Source organism: Stegodyphus dumicola, chromosome 10 (assembly GCF_044657685.1).
Source record: "Stegodyphus dumicola isolate Sdum_Otavi_A_Nest chromosome 10, ASM4465768v1".
Taxonomy (NCBI): domain Eukaryota; kingdom Metazoa; phylum Arthropoda; class Arachnida; order Araneae; family Eresidae; genus Stegodyphus; species Stegodyphus dumicola.
In genome coordinates this window covers 63663493-63684369 of record NC_140777.1, presented here as the reverse complement: position 1 = coordinate 63684369, position 20877 = coordinate 63663493, and the positions used below count along the sequence as shown (strand labels likewise).

Sequence of the window (20877 nt, the reverse complement as noted above, 5' to 3'; positions counted from 1 at the left end):
CTGTGATATTAAAAGGCATATTGCTAACTTTACAAGTAAGTCATTTGCTAGAATGACATTTATGGAAATTTATGTGATTGATACGAGCCGTTATAAAAGTAAAGAGGGAGCTAACCTACAATACAGTGAATTTTTAAAGTAAAAATTCTTAACTCAATTTTTGGACAGAAAAATTTTAAAAAACTGGGAATTTAAATGTTATTGCTAATTAATTCACTAAATTAATAAAAAATGAACTATTGTATTAAACTATTTAAGTTAATTAAACTAAATTATTTAGAGAGCGAGTTTAAAATAAAAACAAAACTATTAGAAAAAGAAAAAGAAAGTTGTTTTTAATAAAAGAGAAACAAATCAGGTAATTAGAGCTAAAGCTGCTAAGTACAAACAAAATTGTTTCATAAGAATAAATTGAGTTTAATTTAAAAAATTAAATTTAAATACATATTTAATTAAATATTTGATACTATATATATTTCTTCATTATGTTTATAATTTCTTATTGCAATAAAACTGTGTACATAAATGCTGTAGTATGAAATTTTAATTCATTTGCTTCTGAATATTTGAGAATAAAATATTTGTGAATATCTTATTTGTATAGATGTAGTATATATAAACTGAGATTTGGATAGGTGTCTATCTAAATTGCATTATGTCTTTTAATTATCACTAAGAAATTTTATAATGTTATTTTTAATGCTGAACTCAACAGCAGCAGTAAATTGTTCCACGTACCATTTTTCATAAAGTTGATTTTTTAATCACACTAAATAGGCTAAGATTTACATATTATTTCTAACATGCAATCTAAATTTGTTTTTAAATTTATAAAATTCTAAATTTCAAAAAACGTACAATTTGAAGTTCTGTATAGCACATATTGACATTTATTTCATTATCACTGTATTGTTTTGAAGAAAACAAACTAAATGCTTAAAATACAGCATAATTAATATTCATGCTTTATAGATTGAAATACCAGTATCCATACATTCTGATCTCTGGTATTAAGGTTCTATGTAAGTTTCATTTTTCTCATTCATTTAATCTAGGTAAGCATTTCTCAAATTTTTTCCAGCTGGGAACCACTTTTATAAGTCAGAATGTTTTGCAGACCACCTTATTCTTATTCCCTCAGAAAGCAATATTTTAGAATATGTTACTGCCGATATACTTATATTTAAAAAACACATTTGATTAAAATATATTTAATTTTATATTGATATTAATCAATTAAGTTAATAGGAGAAAGTTATATTTAATAATTCAAGGCTATTTGAATTTCTATAACATTTATCTCATTAATTAAGAATTAATACTCCCATTAATGAGATGGATTAGCCTGCTGATTCTTGCATAGCTGTTGATGTTTGGATTCATGCTGGTAAACTTAACTCTGAGATTGGCAAATGCTTTGTTTTTATTGGAGTTATTGGTAAATGTAGGCTCATTTAAATTTAAAAGACCAACACAAATGAACTGTCTCATTGAATTTGTCTCTTTTCCCGACTTGTTTCAGTTGTCCAAGCCACAAAAGCATTAAATGTCGAAATTAGTAATACTAACTAGAGACTAAAAATTTATACTGATATTCAACTAAGAAACATGTAAAATGATAATATACAAGTAAAATCCTAAGTAGGAATTTGTCTATCAAGTTAAACTATTTAAAAAAAAAAATAATGCAAAAGAAAAAATTAAAAAAAAAAAAAAAATTAAATAAATAAAAAGGATAACTCAGACATGAAAGTTCATTTGATTATCCTGCGTATAGGCAAAAAAGGGCCTGGATTGAATGTGCGAATTAATAAACTTTTGCTAAAAAAGTTAAAGTTAAAACCTTTGAAAGTAAAAATGGAGGAGAGCAAATTTACTAAAAAATATTTTGATGGTAAAACCAAAGAATGACAAAATTCATACCTGGTAGTTGACGCTAGCTTCGGCTGCAATTATGCTGTTAAAAATCCAGATGTGTAGAGGTTGCCATGTTTGAAAGCAACCCGATGGCATGGTAACCAGAAAACTGAAATAATCAATTTCAATGAATGGCAGAGCATTCAAATCAGAAAAAAGGTTTTTGTAATCTTGTTGCTATGCCAATGATGGCTTCCGGTAGAAAGGGGTGTCCAGTGGAGGTCGAAACAGGAAGCAATGAGTCACAAGATGGCGTCGTTTTAAGTAGATTATTCTAAAAAAGAACGTTAAAAATGGCTACATGTTGATATTTGCAGAAGCTGGCCAGAAAGTAGTGGAAGTGGAAATTTGTTTGTTAGTGAGAAAGTCATCATTCGTCACGCAATCGAGCTATCAAAATGTCTTAATGAAACAAAAAAGGCTTTAAAAAATATTTATACATAGGATAGTTGGCCAGTAAATTAAGAGAGTAGTTAAATATATAAAAAAGTAATTTACTGAACTTTAAAGCTATACAATATATATAGATATATATATATTAAATTTTCAGCATTTAGCTTTCATGGTAATCTCCATATATGACACAAATACAAGCCAATTTTTTGAAGGCCATCCATATGTGTAAAAATAATACTTTGCCAAAAAACTACTAATTAATAATTCAAAACATTATAATTTGTTATTAAAGAGCATTTAAAAAATTTATGCATTAAGAGCAAATTTAAATATTTTAACTTCATACTTTCATGTATACACATCCATGATGAAATGGCTAAAAGTCAAATATGTTAGATTATATAGGAGATTTGCATTATATTTTTACATTTTTGACATAATTGTAAACCCATTTCCCTTGAGGAAATTTCTCTTAAAGGCCTTTTTCCACTTAATAAAAAGCCATTGAGTACTATAGTGTAACTAAATAACTAGACAACTAATCAGAGGATTTTCTTGGCTTGCTATATTAAATAAAAAATAATAATAATAATAAAGCATAATTTTTGTATGAGTAAAAATCAACCCTTTATTTATGATTGTTATAATTAATTTAAAAGAAAAAATCTGAAAGGTTTCAGATTTTAAATTACGTTCAGAGGGGCTTTTTTTTTAACATTTCTGTATGTTATCTTTATTTATTAAATATCACGTTCTTCGCACATAAACCAAAAAATTCAGTTCAAGAGCAATATGGCAAAATAGTTTTAAATTGAGCATATCTTTAGAATTTCCGATACAGAGTCGCGAGCGATGGAGGTAAAAATGTTTTTTCTGTACAATGTTGCCATTGCTCTCTTTGAAATTCTTGAGTTTGTTAATCAAAAATTCGTTAAAGTTTTACAAAATATGAAATTGATAATAAAACAAATTCCAAATTTGGGCTTCTACATGCCCATATTCGCAGTAGGATTACGTCATTCAAAATTTGATGGCTCTATGTACCGTTGTATTATAATATGAGAAACATACATGCATTTATGCAGGTTCTTCATTATTTAATTTCTTCAAATATAATACAGGCCGATAATATTTGGTGGCAACAGTTTGAAAAGTGAAACGGACATTCAGAGTGATTCGGCGCAAAATCGCGAAGTGAAAGCAATAGTCCCTCAGGGACAAAGCCCCTTTGTACTAATCATATTTAAGCACATACTAATAAAAAATTATTATTATTGCATTATATGTACTTTCTTTTTGTGTTGCAGTAAAAAATCAGCATTTTTCAGTATTTTGAAAACAGTAATTCAGTAAACAGTAATGTTTGAATTGTGTCAATTTTAAGGATGAAAAGGTATAATTTCACTGAAAATTGATTTTTATACATAATATCATAGTCATCCTCATTTTTTTCCCCTTCTCTTTCCTGCTTATAGAATAGAATTTTATGGGTAAACAAAGATAATAATACAGCTCTGGTGGAAGCTGGTATTATTGGACAAGATTTAGAACGAGAAGTATGTGGTTTTTCTTTGAGAAGTATTTAAAATTTCAAACAAAATTTAAATTGTGAGAAATTTCAGATTTTGTTTTAAAGTTTTGTGTGTCTGTAATTTAAATTGTCATTTCTTGTGCTGCATTTCTTATGTCATTTATGTGTCTGTAATTTAAATTGTCATTTCTTATGCTGCATTTCTTATGTCATTTGTGTGTCTGTAATTTAAATTGCCTATTTCACACGTATTAAATTTAATGAATTCATATTTATGATGTTTGCCTCATAGCTACAGTTTCCTTGTAACTTTGTAAATGTATCTTAGGTTTTCTGCTTGTTGTAATTTTTAAAAATTCTGTCCATACAAAGAGAATAAAAATCGTTCCCTGGCAGTTAAAGCAAGCTGTGGAAAACTATAACCAGAAAAAAAAAAATTTGGTTATGTAGATAGTAGTAAAAAGTAGGAAATATTTCAGTTCTTCTGTTCATTTCCTTAAATAAATGGGAAAAGAACTATGTAAACTATGTAATACATTTGTGTAAAACTATGTAAATAAATTTAAAAGATCAAGAAAAATGTACTGATGCTTTGACTAGAAAGCTGGAACTAATTAAGATTTATTTTTAAATGGCATATGAAAATTAAAACCATTGTTTCAAAATGTAATTGTAAAATTAAATATGCTATTAAAATGTATCATTTAAAAAATTTGGAATTTAGTACATACAGGTATGTTTAAATATGTATTGAAAATTTATTTTAGAAGTTTTTTATGACTACAGCTTGAGAACATGTATTAATGAGCCATTAATTTATTTTTGCAAGCTTATAAGGTATTTCTCCTACCTTCTTAGCATGCCTCCATGGTGTAATGGTCAGCATGCTCGGCGCATGTTCGAGAGGTCAGTGGTTTGAGTCTCAGCGAAGGCATTGCTCATTTTTCAAATCCCCTGCTTCCAAATAACCTAATGTCTCTACAATATTTAGTTTCCTCATGTTTTAATATGGTTGGAATTTCATCATAAATTTATAACTTACTTCCTGATAAGCTATCAAGTTCAAATTTTTACATGCACTATTCATCAATGATGATGCATTGTGGTGAAGGGATTTTTTCGAAAATTGATTATTTCTTTTAATTTGATGTTTGAACAGCTTTTCGTGCATAACTTCATTTAACGCACAAACTAAACATATCAGAACTTTACTGTTTGCACTATAAAAAAAGTGGAAAAAAAAGTCTTTTCAATGAAAATAGTAATTTAATTTCTGAACATTTGAAAATTTTGTTTTAAAATATTGAATTTTTAGACTATCTGACATTTATGATTTAAAAAGTTTTAACATCTAAAAATGTATCAGATATAAAGTTTTGAAATTCTCACAGATTATAAATTTAACTTTCCAGCCTCTTTTGAAACAAGAAAAAAGTGTTAATTGAGCTGTTTTTGACATTTTTATTTAAATGTGTAATCCCCCTTCCCTTGTGAATTAATTGAGCTGTTCCATGTTTGTTTCACTCTTAAGTTTCAAGTAAAACACTTGTTGTGACACTGTTATTACATCCATTTTCTGAAACCGAATATTCAAAGCAATTTCTTCATATTCAATGTGATATCTTCATTCTCTGAATGATGTGGTTATTTTTCTTCATTTCATAATTCTCTAGTAGTTTTATAGCTTGTGTTTAAAAAAAAAATCATCATTGATAATGTTATTGAGGTTAAAAATATGATGTGTACGCCACAGGACTTCCTTGTACAGAATATTAAAATATACACATTATTTCCTGCATTTTATTGAAAGTTATTTCCTCGAATTTCTTACAGATGCATTTCTCATTCGATTAATTCAGTTCTCACTTCACAGCAAGTCAAAAACACATAAAAACTCAAAATATCTTTATTTAAAAAATTGAGAGATATAGAAAAACATTAAACACCAAATACAGTTAAAACAATTTTTACACTTAAAATTAAAGTTTCTTCGCAAAACAAGCAATTCGACCAGCTGGCAAGAAAGCAGATTTTTCGGTGACCAAAGCTAAAAGTTCCCTTTTAGTCCCACTAAACAAGAAACTGAAGGGGCAGAAAGACTTAATTCACTATTCTGCTTAAATGTAAACAAATGTGGCTGCTATGATAAAAAAAGTTTTAGTCATACTTAAACAACATTTAAATTGTTGATAATTCTACAACTATTGCAAGCAGATCAACCAAAGGCATAAAAACCTAGCCAGAAGCTTAGACCACAATTTACCAAAATATAAGAATTTAAAAAAAAAAAAACTGAGTTCACTAAGCCAAGTAACAGAGTGGGTATATGTGGGTTCTTGTCTTGGGCAACCACAATTCATCTTCAAATAAAACACATTTAATGAAACATTAATACATATACAATATTGTTCATGTATTAATACATGTAAAACTTCTTAATATGACATTGTTCATCTGTTAACACATATATAAAATCATTCATCTCACTTTTTATAAAACAAAGTGATGAGAGTTTCGTCAGTTTTACTCGTGCAGTAAACAGCTAAAACATTAGATAACACTCGAGGAAAATGTTAGACTATTTAGACTTAACATGGAGCTAGAATCCTACATATATATATTTATCTACTTTTGGTGTGCCTAATTGCAAAAGGAAGGTGCATTATAGTAGTCCTATATACAAAATGTTAGTATTCTGAGGCTTCTCATTTTTGAGTTATGTGAGATACATACATATGTACGTACCTACATACAGACAGATGCCATGAAAAAAATCTATTTTAAATCAGTTTTAGAATTCCTTTGGTCCTTTATCCTGCCCTTATATAAAAAACATCATTAAATCTCATTCGATAGCAGTAAAAATGGCTATTTTGGGAGAAATATGATACCCGGAATTTTTCATAATTACAATACTTCTTTTATTTCGTACAAGGCAGTAAAAAACAAAAAATAAAATATAATTTAAAAAAAGGTTTTTGTACAATAAGTTCTTATTTAAAATGGATGTTATAATAAATATTAATGCTCTAAAATGAGAAAAATTATTTATCTTCTAATTTAATGGGAATAATAAATTAAATAATTCTATTTACAGAATTCATCTACAATTTTTATATCACAAATAAAAAGGGGTGATGTGCTTAAATAATGAAATATGTTAATTTATATGCATTGTCAAATGTGTAAGCCATTATCTTTTTTATTCTTTTAACTGTCATGCCCGAAATAATCTCGGGCACAGCACTGGTATTCCAAAATGTCACGCCCGAATATTACTCGGGCTAATTTTTTTTTTTGAGTGTGTCGTATTGTAATACCTGAATATATATTGTGAGAAGTTTATTTCGGCTTCATTTCAACAGATGGCAGCATTTGATTGAAGGTTTCAAAGGATAGAGGTTAAAGTTCAAAGTGGGCGGCATTTTTTTTTGATATTTTTTGACTTTGAGGCAAACATTTCGTTTTTGGAATAAAAAAAAATTGACAATTTATGCACTCAAATCATCAAAATAACTTGACAGTTAAAAGATTAATTTATCATGGGCATTTTTAATTTATCATAGTAATTAAATTATGTGCATGATTTTTGCTCTCAATTTTCAGACAATAAAATTAGTTTATAAATGTGGCAAAATATGTGACAAACTATGGTATCTAGTCTTATACTCTTGTGGTTTGTTCCAAAATGCCTTGATTTAAAAGAAATTAATGTGCCAAGTATTTCCACTACAGTAATTCTTTAATTAATATTGCTAAAATTCTTCTGTTTGCAGCTAGCAAAATTTGGCCTGTGTACAGGACATGAACCAGATTCATATGAATTTAGTTCCCTTGGTGGCTGGGTTGCAACTAGAGCTTCAGGTATGAAAAAGAATATATATGGTAACATAGAGGACATGCTGGTACATGTGAGAATGGTTACTCCCAGTGGAGAAGTGCAGAAAAATTGCCAAGTAAGTTTTTTGTGTAATACAAGAAACAGACTTTCTTCTGCTTTAATAAATTCAAATTTGTTCTTAGATGCATCTACATGTCTGTCCAAAAAGTTCCAAGACTGAATTAATGAAAACAAACAAACAAACAAAAATTAAGGTTTTAATGCTTTTACATTGTCTGTTCCTTGCACACTCACCCACCCACACAAGTACAACCCACAGAACTTCATACATCCATATGAAACTGTGAGGGAATTCCTTGTTTAGAATGTTATTCAGCTTTCATGTCATTGTGTCTTGAATGTTGGATATGTCATAACAACACTGACCTCTGTTTGAAGTTCACTTTTTAGGAATAAAAAAGTCAGCATTAAATTGTGTGAATATGGAGAGTGGCACACATTTTTCCCATTGGAAATCACACCTTAACTCCAGCCATATGAGCAGCCACATTGTTGTGCAGCAACAAGAAATCCCTCTCTTTCAATCATTTCACTTTGAATCCTCTCGCACAACCAATTCATAAAGAATTGCATTCAGAATTTTATTCCGTTTTTCATTATACTCCAGGAAGAAAATCAGTCTTGGAGCTATAAAATGCACATTATAAAATTTACATTTATGGATATAATGACTGATGCTTGTTTTGCAGTGTGCATTTTGCCTTTGCTTTCTTTTTTGCTATTTGAAAAGATTTTTTTAGTAATTGTATTAAGAAAACTGTTACTTTTAAGAGGTCAATAAAGTATGGAAGGTAAAAGGTTTTCATTTTGTCTGATTAAATCTAATTAATTCTTTGAATTAGCTTTTGAACAGTCTTCCTATGCATTAGATGATTTATTTTCTTCACAATGCACAGTAAGTCCAGAACACAGACGAGATGTAAAAACTTAATCAAAAGCTTATTAACATTTAGTTCCATAAGAACAGTTAAAACTTAACATAATTTTGTCCACTCCTCCTTGTGTGTTATTTGGAGTACAGATGTTTATGCAACATAACAGAAGGGTTTAATGCTTACACAGCCAAGTGTTGATTACTCGTGAATTCTAAGCATTAATGATAACAAATACTAAAAAACTCTCACCAGACCAGCTTGGCCAACAGGTGGGTTGCTAATGAGAGAAACTGCTTTCCTGGTATGTTGCCAAAACTCTGAATGTAAAGGATGCATATGTTCACTATTTAATCTCTTCCCAACACCAAGAAAATGAAGTTCTCCCATGTGTCTGTGACTTTAGAGAGTTAAATGTCACTGTGTGCCCAAGTGTGTTTTGTACTTATGCCTAACATAGAAAAAGAATTCTTATAAAATGTGCTTTTTATCAAGACATTTGGTTTGTATCATATAATATTTAAATGTTATTTTGTATGATAAATACAAAAAAAAAAAAAAAAAAAAAAAAAAACCTAAAATTGACAAATAAAATAAAAATTCAAAATAAGGTAATGTGCAAAATTAATAATAATGATTACATATTTAAATTACTTTTATACAATAATGAAGCTAACAACTTAGAATTTAAATATTCATATCCATTATATCCTATTTTCTTATTCATGTATAAAATTTTAAGCCACTTGCACTGTGCTGTGTGAAACATGTCTGAACTCTGAATGAGCAATATAAGCTAGATATGTTTTATATTTGTAGAATAAAATAATAGATAATACTCATAGTAACTAGGTTAACATTGAAGACATTCCATTCTATTAAATTTCATAGCATTCTGATATCACTTATGTGCATTTAAAATGTCAAACTGCTTCAGCATATCAAATGCAATAAGGTGGGCCTCCAGTGACTTCTTACTTCCATATCATATTTGATATGGTAAGTTTACAAAAGGAACGTAAAGTGTGTCATATATGATATGCTTAGAGCAACGGGGTTAAGCTTGTGATTTGCTAAGACTGATAGATGAAACAAAAGTACTAAGAAAGAGTTAACAAAAATAATGTCTTATTTATAATAAACTATATAATCTTATGTGATATTAGATAAAGTTATTAAGTTTTGATTTACAAAATTCAGTGTTTTTAATAAGTTCTCAGGACTATATAAACAAAATGCACATAGTAATAATTATATTTGCAGTCATAGCTTTTCCAGTGTTCATTTTGTTTTCATTAATTTTTCTCATTAGGATTTTAATATTTAAAAACATTTTTACAGTGAATTGTGTTCAAAATTCTTGACTTTTAAGATGTGCATTGAATATGGAAGATGAAAAGGAATTATATTATGTGTTCCTAGCTAATTATGTGTAATTTCTAAAATTTTATTTGTATACTTCAGGTATTACTATTAAAAAGCTTATTAATTAAGTACTCGCTTAATAATGTATTGTTACATTTAAAGCATTTGAGTTAGTTTTTGTTATCCATAACAATATTATGATTTTTTTATATATGAAAATAATTTTAGTGGAATTATATGTGAATTGTATTATTTCCAGTAGTATATGTAACATGAAAAACCTCAGAATTGCGAAGTATTGCTAGAAAAATAACGTTTGGCAACTAATTTTTTTTGCCAAGTTTAACGACTATTTAAGGACATTATGATCCAATCCCAGTATAAATGTAACTGGTGCAAGCCCTATGTAACTGTAACTGTGTATGCCTTCCAGCAATTTCAAATAATTGAAGGTACTGAAAATTTTTCAGAAGACTGGAGAGAACGATGTAAGACCAGAGAGATTATCAATTTTCAGTTACGTAGATTCACAGCTGATTTCAGAGTTTAGTTCAGAGTATGGAGAGTATCCACAGGTCATTGTGTGGGCTTGCATATTCAAGGCTTTTTATATTGTCTTGTACTTTATATTCTTAGTAGAAGTGATACTTATTGATTGTGCTCTATCATGCTGAGAAGTGATGTACAAGTACTTTTAAGAAAGGTTCTGGAGCTTTTCTTTGGGGAAGAATTTTTTTGTCAAGCTGTTATTGGCTCTGTACGCATGCAATCCATTATAATAAACCCATATGCACATAATAATTTTTGGTGTCAAAAGTGGAATTGAATGCTGGTGATAGGAGTGATGGATGAGCAATTAAGACAGCTATGTTAAAGACGAGATAGAAGCAGGCAAAGAAAAGATGGAAGTGACCTTCAAATCAGTTCTAGAAGATATAAAAGTGGGCCAAGAAAACACTGAAAGGGCTGTCAAATAGGTTCAAGAAAAGACAAAAAGGACTATCAAGTTAATTCAAGAAAAGATTGAAGCAAATGAAGAGGAAATGAAAAGAGGAATTACTGTCACAATAAATAACAAATTCGAATTTATGGCAGAGCTGCCGAACAACAACGAAGGCAGAGCTGTCAAACAACTAATCAAAGAAAACGTTTCGGCTTCCAAACAACAAATCAATGACAGAATTTCTGCTTTCACCAAGGGAGCTAACAGCTTCAAGAAATCCATAATGGCAGCAGGAAGCAATTCTGATGGCTCTAAATTCCTGCCTGTCTTAAATTCCTTCTTGCCCTTTCTAAGACTATCTACATGCGATGGAAAAACCTCCTTAGTGTACAAGACTCTGTTCTCTATAGTGGCAAGTGCAAATGGATAGGATTCCAAAATTAAGGCCTGCCGCTTCACCATTTCACTGACAGCATACACAGTCGACATCCTTCAAACTGCCAGAAAACTAGAGGCCAAACTTTGGAGTTCTATCCAGCATATTGGACCCATCTTTGGTGAGAAGTGTTTAAAAGACTGTAGCAGACTTCAGTTAAAATCTCAGTAACAGAAGCCCACAGAAACACTCCAGGATCTTGTCACAGATGTCGAAAGGCTGTCTCATCTTGCATTTTTAGAGCGCCTGACATATACAAGGGAAATTCTGTCCCTGTAGTACTTCGTCGATGGCTTCCAAAATATAGAAAGCCTTAAGAATGTCAGATGTCAAGCATTTGAAAAGCACTCTAGTGTACGTCATGAAATTCAAAGCAGCCCAGCAAGAAACTCGTAAAGACCATGCTGATCAAATGCAGGAGCCAATAGATCAAGTGACTGCATATCTAGACGATTTAACCACGGAGTTCAGTGCCTTAAAGTGGAATATCATTGGCAACAAACTGATCAACCATAAACTTCTGGAATAGTGCTTAAAGAAAGGTACGAAGGAACTGCAGAACACCCCAAGCTACAGAAGCCAAGACCTTTCCAACAAATAGGAGGGAAATTTATTAGGAAATAGGAGGGAGTGTTAATCATAACATAAAGTAGTGTTAATCAATTTTTTATGCAATATGAAATTAGGTTGTTATTTTTTTAATTAATCCTGTATGATATGTGTAAACTAACAATTTTGGTTTTTTATTCAGGTGCCTAGAATATCTAGTGGTCCTGATATTCACCAATTTATTCTTGGATCTGAAGGTATGTAATCATTCCTAGGATGTATTTGAAAATTCTCTAGCACTTTTAAAATCTTTTTTTATCATAACCACAATTGTGTCAGTAAGTTTAATAATTGTAAAATTTATTATAATGTTTTCAAGATTCAGCATACATTTTATCACAAATCACAAAAGGTGTTTTATGAAAAAAAAAAAAAAAAAAAAAAAAGTATAGCGGAATATCTTTTTTTAAAACTAAAGAAATTATTGGAGATTTATATGTTTTCAACTCTTTCTATTCATTTCTTTCAGCGTATATGATATTTATTATTATCTTTTGATAATGGACATTTATTGATATAATTATTTTTAGGTACTTATGTATTAACGCAACTTCCTTGGCACAGTTTGGCCTTTTTTTACTTCCTTGTATGAAGTAAAAAGGAAGTATTGTAACCGCGAAAAGTTTCAGGCAGCATATTTCAACAAAAATATCCATTTTGACCGCTATTGAATGCAATTTAACGATGTTTTTGCATCATATCTGTACGTAAGGACAGAATAAAATACTCTTTTCCTTCAAAAAAAAAATTATAAAACTGCTTTAAAATTATTTCTGAAGAGAATTTTTTGTGCTGTCTGTACGAACATATGTCCGTACGTACGTATCTCATATAACTCAAAAACGAGTAGCCTCAGATCGTTGAAATTTTGTATATAGGACTGCTATAACATGTAGATGTGCACCTCGTATTTTGGTTGCAATCGATTGCACCAAACGTATATAAATATATTTATGTATATATCCACTCTATTACCCGGCTCAGTGATCTCAGTTTCATTACTCTTATATGTTTGTAAATTGTACATTTTTTGCTTTAAAAATGATTGAATTATGTTGTTTTTATCTTTCGGTTAAGGATTTTATGCCTTTAGTAAATCTGTGTGCAATATTTTTAGAATTATCAGCAATTTTAAAGTTGTTTAATTGCTGTTAAGCCTGTTTTTAATGGCGGCCATTGATGTTTACATTTGAAACAGGAGACTAGTGTATTTGTTGCCAATCTAGAGAAACTTAGCTTCACAACGACAGAGATAACACATTCATTTATTATTGCCAATTAAATCATGCTTAATTCTTTCTGGAATTTTTTCGAAGAAATAAGCGTTTGAGATTTACTTCGTAATTTTTAATATAGATATTTTGAGTTTTTATGTATTTCTGCCTTCTCGCGAAGTGAGAACTGAATTAATTAAATGAGAAATACTCAATTGTCTATGAAAAACTGTTTCTTTTCTGTTTTGTTTTCTTAATTTCTTTTATACATAGTTCTAGCTTTATTATAGTATTTGAATAGACCATGTGGCAATCATTAGATAATTCTTTAAATGATATACATTTTGTGCATTCTGAGTTATAATATGAATGAAATATAATACTGTTAAGTAAACTTAGTGCCAGAGTGTCGCTATGGTAAACAAAGTGAATTTTAAAGAATGCATTTATTCTATTGTGGTTTATGCGCTGTCGGCAAAGTACGTTTAATTCAATCTAATAAGTTTAAATAAAATGCAAGAAAAAATGCGTATAATTTAATATTCCGTGTAAGGAAGTCATGTGGTGTACACATCAGATTTTTTTTTAATGGCGAGCATTCACTACTGTACAGTGTGATGGGTCTAGTAGCAGTTATATCCAGATTAATTTTTCTCTTGAAGTTTAATAATTTAGACATTACTAAATTCTTTAAACCATAATAACGTCTATTAGCTCTAAACAAGCTATTGTCAATTTCAAGTTTAATATAGTTATCATAAGAGAATGATAGTACTGAGATACATAAACCGAGCAATGCTCTCAAAGTATAAGAATTTATTTGCAGTTGGAAGAAATTAGTAAATGCTGTTACTGTGTTTAGAACAATTTAATATGAAAATAAGCACAATAATTAGCACACATAGCATAATAGCTTCAAATAACTCAAGGAAAATATGGAAGAAATGCTTCCTTGGCACACAAAATAAATCATAAAGTTTCTCAAACCACATTCAGGATAAACTCTAGCTTCTAATTCAGCTAATGGTAAATCTTGCAGCTGATTCACAAATGAACTCCCTTCTGACTTAGCTTACTCATTCATATTTATACCCTGTAGCTTGGGCTGTAGAAACTTTTGGAAGAATCAGTTGTAGGACTTTGAAAATGGGTTTACATAATTCCTCCAGAAAATTGCTAAATGTTGCCAATACTTGTCAGGAACGAACTGCCTACATCTTGCATTCTAATTTTGCTATTTTTACAATTAAAATGCCATTTCACTTACAATCAAAAGATCCCCAATTCCATGCAAGAAATAAACTCTTAAATACAGTCACAAATTAAACATAAAATAAACACAAAAATTATCAGCCTAAAAATAATAAATAGTGTTTCCAGGTGCCCATGCTCGGGTGGAAGTCTACATATTCAAAATTTGACGGCTCTAGGTATCATTGTTTCTTCACAATATGAGAAGCATACATACATCCATGCAGATTCTTCATTATTTTATTTCATTTAATCTAATACAGGGTGATAGAATTTGGTGGCAACAATTGGAAAAGTGGTGCAACTGTTTGTAGTAATTTGATGTAAAATGCGTTTCGAGACTATAGCCCTTCTGAGCTAATACCCCTTTGGGTTAAACAATGCAAAACACCACTGTAATACAGAAAAGCAAGAATACAATCAGAAAAATTCAAATATTTACATTATTCATTAAAGCACAAATCAATAACCTTTTGGTCATCTAGGGTGCAAAATAAAATTTTTAATTCTTGGCGAGTGCCACCTATTCAGGTTTCATAACCAAACGTAATATTACAAACTAGTTTTGCTTAAAAGATATAACTTTATTGAACTAAATAACAAATATTTATAATATATATTCTTTAATTTTTTTTTTTAAATCCTTTGATATGTCAGTGTGAAATTTGTGTTTATAATTCGTCTGCTAACTTATTATAGTCTACAAGATAATTTGAGTTGCATGCTCTTAAACAATTATCTAAGAGCAAATAAGTAAGTTTTGAGTGATACCTTGACTTCAGATAAGTCATATTCGAAAATGATGATTCATAGTTATAGGTACTTGAAAAATTAGAATTGATGTTTACCATTAATCTTTCACATGACTTTAAAATAGGATATTGATTTCTCTTTACCAAGCTCCAAAATATCATATAAGTTTCATAAGATTTTAAAATAACATCATTTTGCAAGCTTACTATTTCTAAGTTAAGAGGAAAGTAGTTAAAAATTACTGTAGCCATATTTTCTCCATCAGTAATACACTGACTACCAATAAGTATTTGGACACCTGTGATAGAAAAGAAAAACTAACTTTATTCAAACTCAATAGTTGGTAGAGCCTCCACGAGAGGTAATTACAGCGTGCACGCTCCGGGGCATACTTTCCACAAGTCTTTGTATGACAGCTAGTGGTATTTTCTTCCACTCGGCTTGGAGAAGACATAGAAGTTCCTTCACCGATTTTGCATGGGTAGTGCACCCCTGAATTCGGCGATGCAACTCATCTCAGAGGTTCTCAATAGGGTTCAGGTCTAGACTCTGGGCAGGCCAGTCCATTCGATGAACTCCATTGGCACCATACCAAGCCTTGGTTAACGTCGAAACATGACAACTGGCATTGTTGTCCTGAAAGTAACAGGGGTCCAACCCGTAAAATTGCCACAACGTAGGAAGCACATTGTCATCCAAAATAGTGCAGTATTTTGGATGTTGAGCTTACCATGAATGGGGACCAAGGGTCCAGCCTGTACCAGGAGAAACACCCCAGACCATAATTCCACCTTCGCCGAACTTGACTGTTGGCACAATGCATTCTGGCAGGAGACATTCTCCAGGTAGACGCCAGACCCAGACCCTGCCATCCGAACGGTAAAGGGTGAACCTTGATTCGTCACTCCAAAGAACCCGTTTCCACTGATCTACGGTCCAATTTCGATGTGCTTTGCACCACATTAACCGAGCAGCGTGGTTGGACTTTGTGAACAAAGGCTTATGGGCAGCAGCACGATCATGAAAACCAAGCAGATGTGCTTCCTTACGGATGGTATTCATTGAAACAATACTCCCAGATGCATGTTGAAACTCCTCGCGGATGAGGGCCATCGGTTGGGTGCGATTCTTCCGAATTTCTCTGGACAGCACTCGTCGGTCTCTTATCTCCCAGTTTCGTTGGTCTGCCGACTCGGGGCACATTCCGACAATCACTGCTCACCTTCCACTTCTTAATCACGTAGGCCACTGTCGATTTTGGGTACTTCAGATCGCTAGATATGTCGCTTAAGGATCGGCCACGTTTGTGATACCCAATAATTATACCTTTCTCGAAATCAGAGAGCTCCGAGCTGCGAGGCATCTTGCATGCGACTAAAGCCGATGCTGTCTTCTACACGATATATACCGGCGGAGTCCGTGATGTACCTTAGGACCGCAGATATCGTCATTTGCATAGGTGTCCAAATACTTATTGGTAGTCAGTGTATTAAAGGTATTTTTAAAGAATTTTAAAATAAGCTCTAAGTGTGTGAAATCAACAAATCGAGAATCAAATTCAGTTTGTATTGCAAACACAATTTGAAGATATGAGTCTATTAATATTATGCTCTTTCAGACTTTCTGCCTTTTATATATATCTATATATAAAATGAGGAAACGTGTCAGTGATTAGAGAGATGAAACCTATACATTTCTAGCATTGACTTGAAGCTGTTGATCGAAAGTGCTGATCATATCAGCCACAAATTATTCCTGCTGTTTAATTTCAAATTTAGCTCATTAAGTTTTAGTGTTGAATCGGTCAAATTTGTTAACCAATTTTCTGTCTTCCAGCTGTCTTGGAATTTTAGAAACTCTTTTATTTGTAGTAATAAATTAATAAATCGCCCACGAATTTTTCCGTTGGTTTTCAGTGTGCAAAAGAAGATTGGTAAATTATGTATCTTTATCATTTTCCTGAAGCAGTTTAAATATTCTGTGTTGCATTCCACTTGTCTTCACTATTGAATTGATTATTTTTGTAACAACAGCGATTATATTTTGGAATTCAGTGATTGATGGTGTAATAATGCATTGACATGCAATAAATTTTGTGAAAAATGTATCTTGTTGACGTAAAGCAATGAATCCAATATTCTTCCCTGTTATGGTTCGCACACCGTCACTTGTTATTGAAGATAATTTCCCATTCAGTTTATTAGCATCAATGAAAAACGTTTTTATTACACAAAATAAATCCCTTCCTTGTGTGCACTCTTTAAGAAGTTTTGGTCTTTGATGTTTTAACATTCTTCTTTTATGTTAAAATCATCAAAGACTGTCTTGACATTTATTGCTAATTATGCTATTTCTATTATATCTTTCAATTCACCCAGCTGTAAGGAAAAAAATGCACATCTGTTCATTTCTTATCACATGGGTTTCTAAGCGGCCTGCGATTGTTTCGATTCTTCTTGTAATAGTTCTAGCTGACAACTGCATTGTATTTATGGCCAAAACAATTTCTTTTTTATTTTTAAAATCTGCAAAAGATACATCTGCAGATTACAACATTGTTTCTTTTATTATTGCTCCATCCATATATGAGTTTTTTCTTAGTATGTGCGGAACTTTGAAGCCCAGTGGCACAGTGGCTAGCGCATCTCGCAGCAGCACTAAAGGTCCGGGGTTCGATCCTTGGGCTGGGCAAGGTTGACTCAACCTTTCATCTCTTGAGTGGGTCTATAAATTGAGTACCAAGTTTGTTTGGGGACTAAACATCGGGGGGTCCTGCACCAAGCTGACCACTTGTCCACGCACCCCAGGGCCCACGGTTAAGAAAGCAGATTTCAGGCACTGCAGGGCTTGGCCCACTAAGGCTGTCATGGCACTGAGTTTTAGTTTATATGCGAATTTTTAATCAATGCAATTTTTGCTGCCCTTGATGTTTCCAACAATTTGATAAAAGTAAATTGCTGCTTCAAAATCGATGACTTTAATGACAAAATTTTATTTCTTTGAAGTTCAGGATACTCCGAATCAAACTTTGGACACACCATTTTAAAATGTCTCTCAAGGTTACTTTTCTTTGGAATTGCTGCACTATCGCATAATAAGCATATATATTTGTCTTTATGATTTATGAAGTAAAACTGGTGCTCCCATTCTTCATTAAAATTGAAAATCCATGCTCGCTTAGCTTTGTTCATCGTGGGTTGTTACTGTTATCAGTTTGTAAGCAAATCTCTGGAAGAAAACATCCTGTTTGATTAGACAGTGAGTAAACAAATAAAGTAAACAAATCTTGCAAGAAAGTAACGATAGCGTACATACATTCTACATACCTTGTAACTGTTGATTTCACTGCCTGTCTAAAAGTCGGAAATTCGGAGTGTGTTTATGGATTAATCAAAACTCACAGACAAAGTAGAATGGATGTCTTGTTTTGCACCCACTAAGTCCTTCTGCCTGCACCTACTAGTGATAGCATCAGACAGGTTACAGTTAAGTACATCAATCACACCATGCTGCACAGCACTGTAGGATCGGTCTGACTTTAATCAGCTCTGTTTAACAATGAAACATTTAAGGCATTGGCAATGCAATAAAGTGGGTGTTTGAGACATAGACATAAAAATGTATTATATAAACATAAACCAGAAACTTCAAAAATTGCACATGAAGCAAAATAATTTAGCACTGTATACAGCAATGCTGTTGGCAACATATAGCAAGAAATTTAGAACTAATATTTCACAAAGAGCAGAAATTGAAATTCATAATTAATAAATTTCAAATAATCATATAAATAAATGCAACAAAGAATTTGAAAATGTTAAAACCAAATCATTTCAAACAAGCAAAACCCCATTTCAAAAATTAATGAAATTTAAAGAAAAATGAATAAAAAACAGAAGAGAAAATTAATCAACCTCAATGTCACTTCATGAGGGGGAAGGAACATTGAAATTAATTGAAATCCTTCTGCTACAAAAATCTTTGCTTTTCTGCATCTAGAATTAGCCGATGAACCATTTCAATGTATTTTAATTATAATAGTTCACCCAAAAATTCTGGCCCTTCCCCAAAGCAAGATAAAAGCACAGTAAATTCTAATTAGAATAATCTTAAATTAAGAGAATTCTATTTTATAAAAAGAATTGAAAATAAAAATGAAAAAACAAAATACTTCAGTGAAAATTTTTAAATAAAATGTTTACCTTTAAACAGATAATCCAGTGAATTAAGATGTGATTGAATTCATAAAACATAGTTGGAAAAAAACCTAATTAGAAGGAATTAAGAACTTCGAGTGCTATCATTACTATGAGATTCTACACTTAACTATGAGATGCAAAACAGTAAGGGACGTGCAGGTTTACCATTTTGGCTTCATTGGCAAAACTAGAAAACCTTGGCTAGAAAGTAATCACTCAGAAGGCTAAAATCTTGTATGAAATATGTAATTTTGAAACCAAAAGAAAAACTTTTAAATATTTCAATGAAAATTAATTTTTATTTTTTAGTCAAAGAAAAATATTGCATATAAATTGAATGAAATTTAAGTAAATTCTTACTCTTGAAAAACAAAAATGGGAATAAATATTATTTAGTGTAAAATTTTAATTAAATTAATTAATCCTTAAAAAAAGACTAAAAAAGTTGCCTAAAAAGTGATCAAATAGTTTTTAATAATTGATTTGTAGATATGAGTAAAAATTATATAAAGATGAATTTTAGTTTTTAAATTTTCTAATTTAAAATTATAGAAAAAAAGTTGAAAAAGGAAGTAAAGGAAATATGTTACAAAAGTAAAAAGTCTTCACGTCATGGGCTTCTCATGACGACTTTGAATATATATGTAAGGCCATGGTTAGTAACAGAATAGTAATTTAAAAATAACCTACATACCCTTTAAAACATCCTTCTTTATTCTTCTCTTTTGGAGATTCAGTTAAAAAGTTCATACTATTAAAAAGTATTATAGGGTGTAGACTACTCCAGATTTTTTTAATATGCTATTAATGAATTTTAAAGGAATTTCATTATCTTTTAAAATTTTGATGAGAATTGGAATTTCTTCTTTTTGTGTTTCTATTTCAATGGAAACACTTTTTTAATTCTACTAATTTGGTTAAAAATAATATTTGCAGTAAATTTTTTAGATATGTTAGAATTCCAATTAATAAGTTTATTAGTAGAAAAATTAAAATCTTTTTGTTTATCAAAAAGTTTAATTTCCTGTAGTTTATGAATACTTAGATCAAGATAAACTATTTCTGTTTGGTTTTTATTGGTCTTATTTAGTTTTAGACAATTTCAGTAGATGTTACTCATTTCTATGAGATTAAAATTGTTGAAAGTAATAATATCATAAATGTATCTGTAAATGTGTTCAAATTTACTGAAACCATTATCAGAAAGGATTTTGAGGAATTTAAATTCTCTAGAAAATAGGAATAGGTTACAAATGTGAATGGAATATGAACTTCCATTGGAATTCCTTGTGTTTGCAGGTAAAGAAAGTTTGAATGTTTAATATAATTTATTGTACAGCGAAAAATGTAGAAATTCTTTCCATTTATATAAATCCAGTATATTAAATATTTCAGGAAAAAATTCTGTCATTTCTATAAGATTTCTCGTAGATTTCTCAGAGTGGCAGGGTCGTGTAGAGGCTTTCAAACTCGTACACCAGTTAATATTG

General features: G+C 30.7%; 1 protein-coding gene and 1 long non-coding RNA gene across 3 annotated transcripts in view; one reads left to right on the top strand and one right to left on the bottom strand.

Moving 5' to 3' along the window:
• LOC146994985 (uncharacterized) overlaps nt 1-2132 on the bottom strand; it is a 36354-nt gene extending 34222 nt beyond the window's left edge. The window contains exon 1 of the long non-coding RNA XR_015043416.1: nt 1924-2132. This is a non-coding gene — a long non-coding RNA (uncharacterized LOC146994985). The remainder of the gene's footprint in view (nt 1-1923) is intronic.
• LOC118189051 (alkyldihydroxyacetonephosphate synthase, peroxisomal-like) overlaps nt 1-20877 on the top strand; it is a 170199-nt gene that overhangs the window by 70171 nt on the left and 79151 nt on the right. For both annotated transcript variants that reach the window (XR_015043415.1, XM_035359586.2), the window contains exons 8-10: nt 3789-3869; nt 7621-7800; nt 12113-12167. Coding sequence is in view for 1 of the 2 variants with exons in the window: in XM_035359586.2 (XP_035215477.2) it covers nt 3789-3869; nt 7621-7800; nt 12113-12167 (316 nt within the window). In the remaining variant the exon portion in view is untranslated. The remainder of the gene's footprint in view (nt 1-3788; nt 3870-7620; nt 7801-12112; nt 12168-20877) is intronic.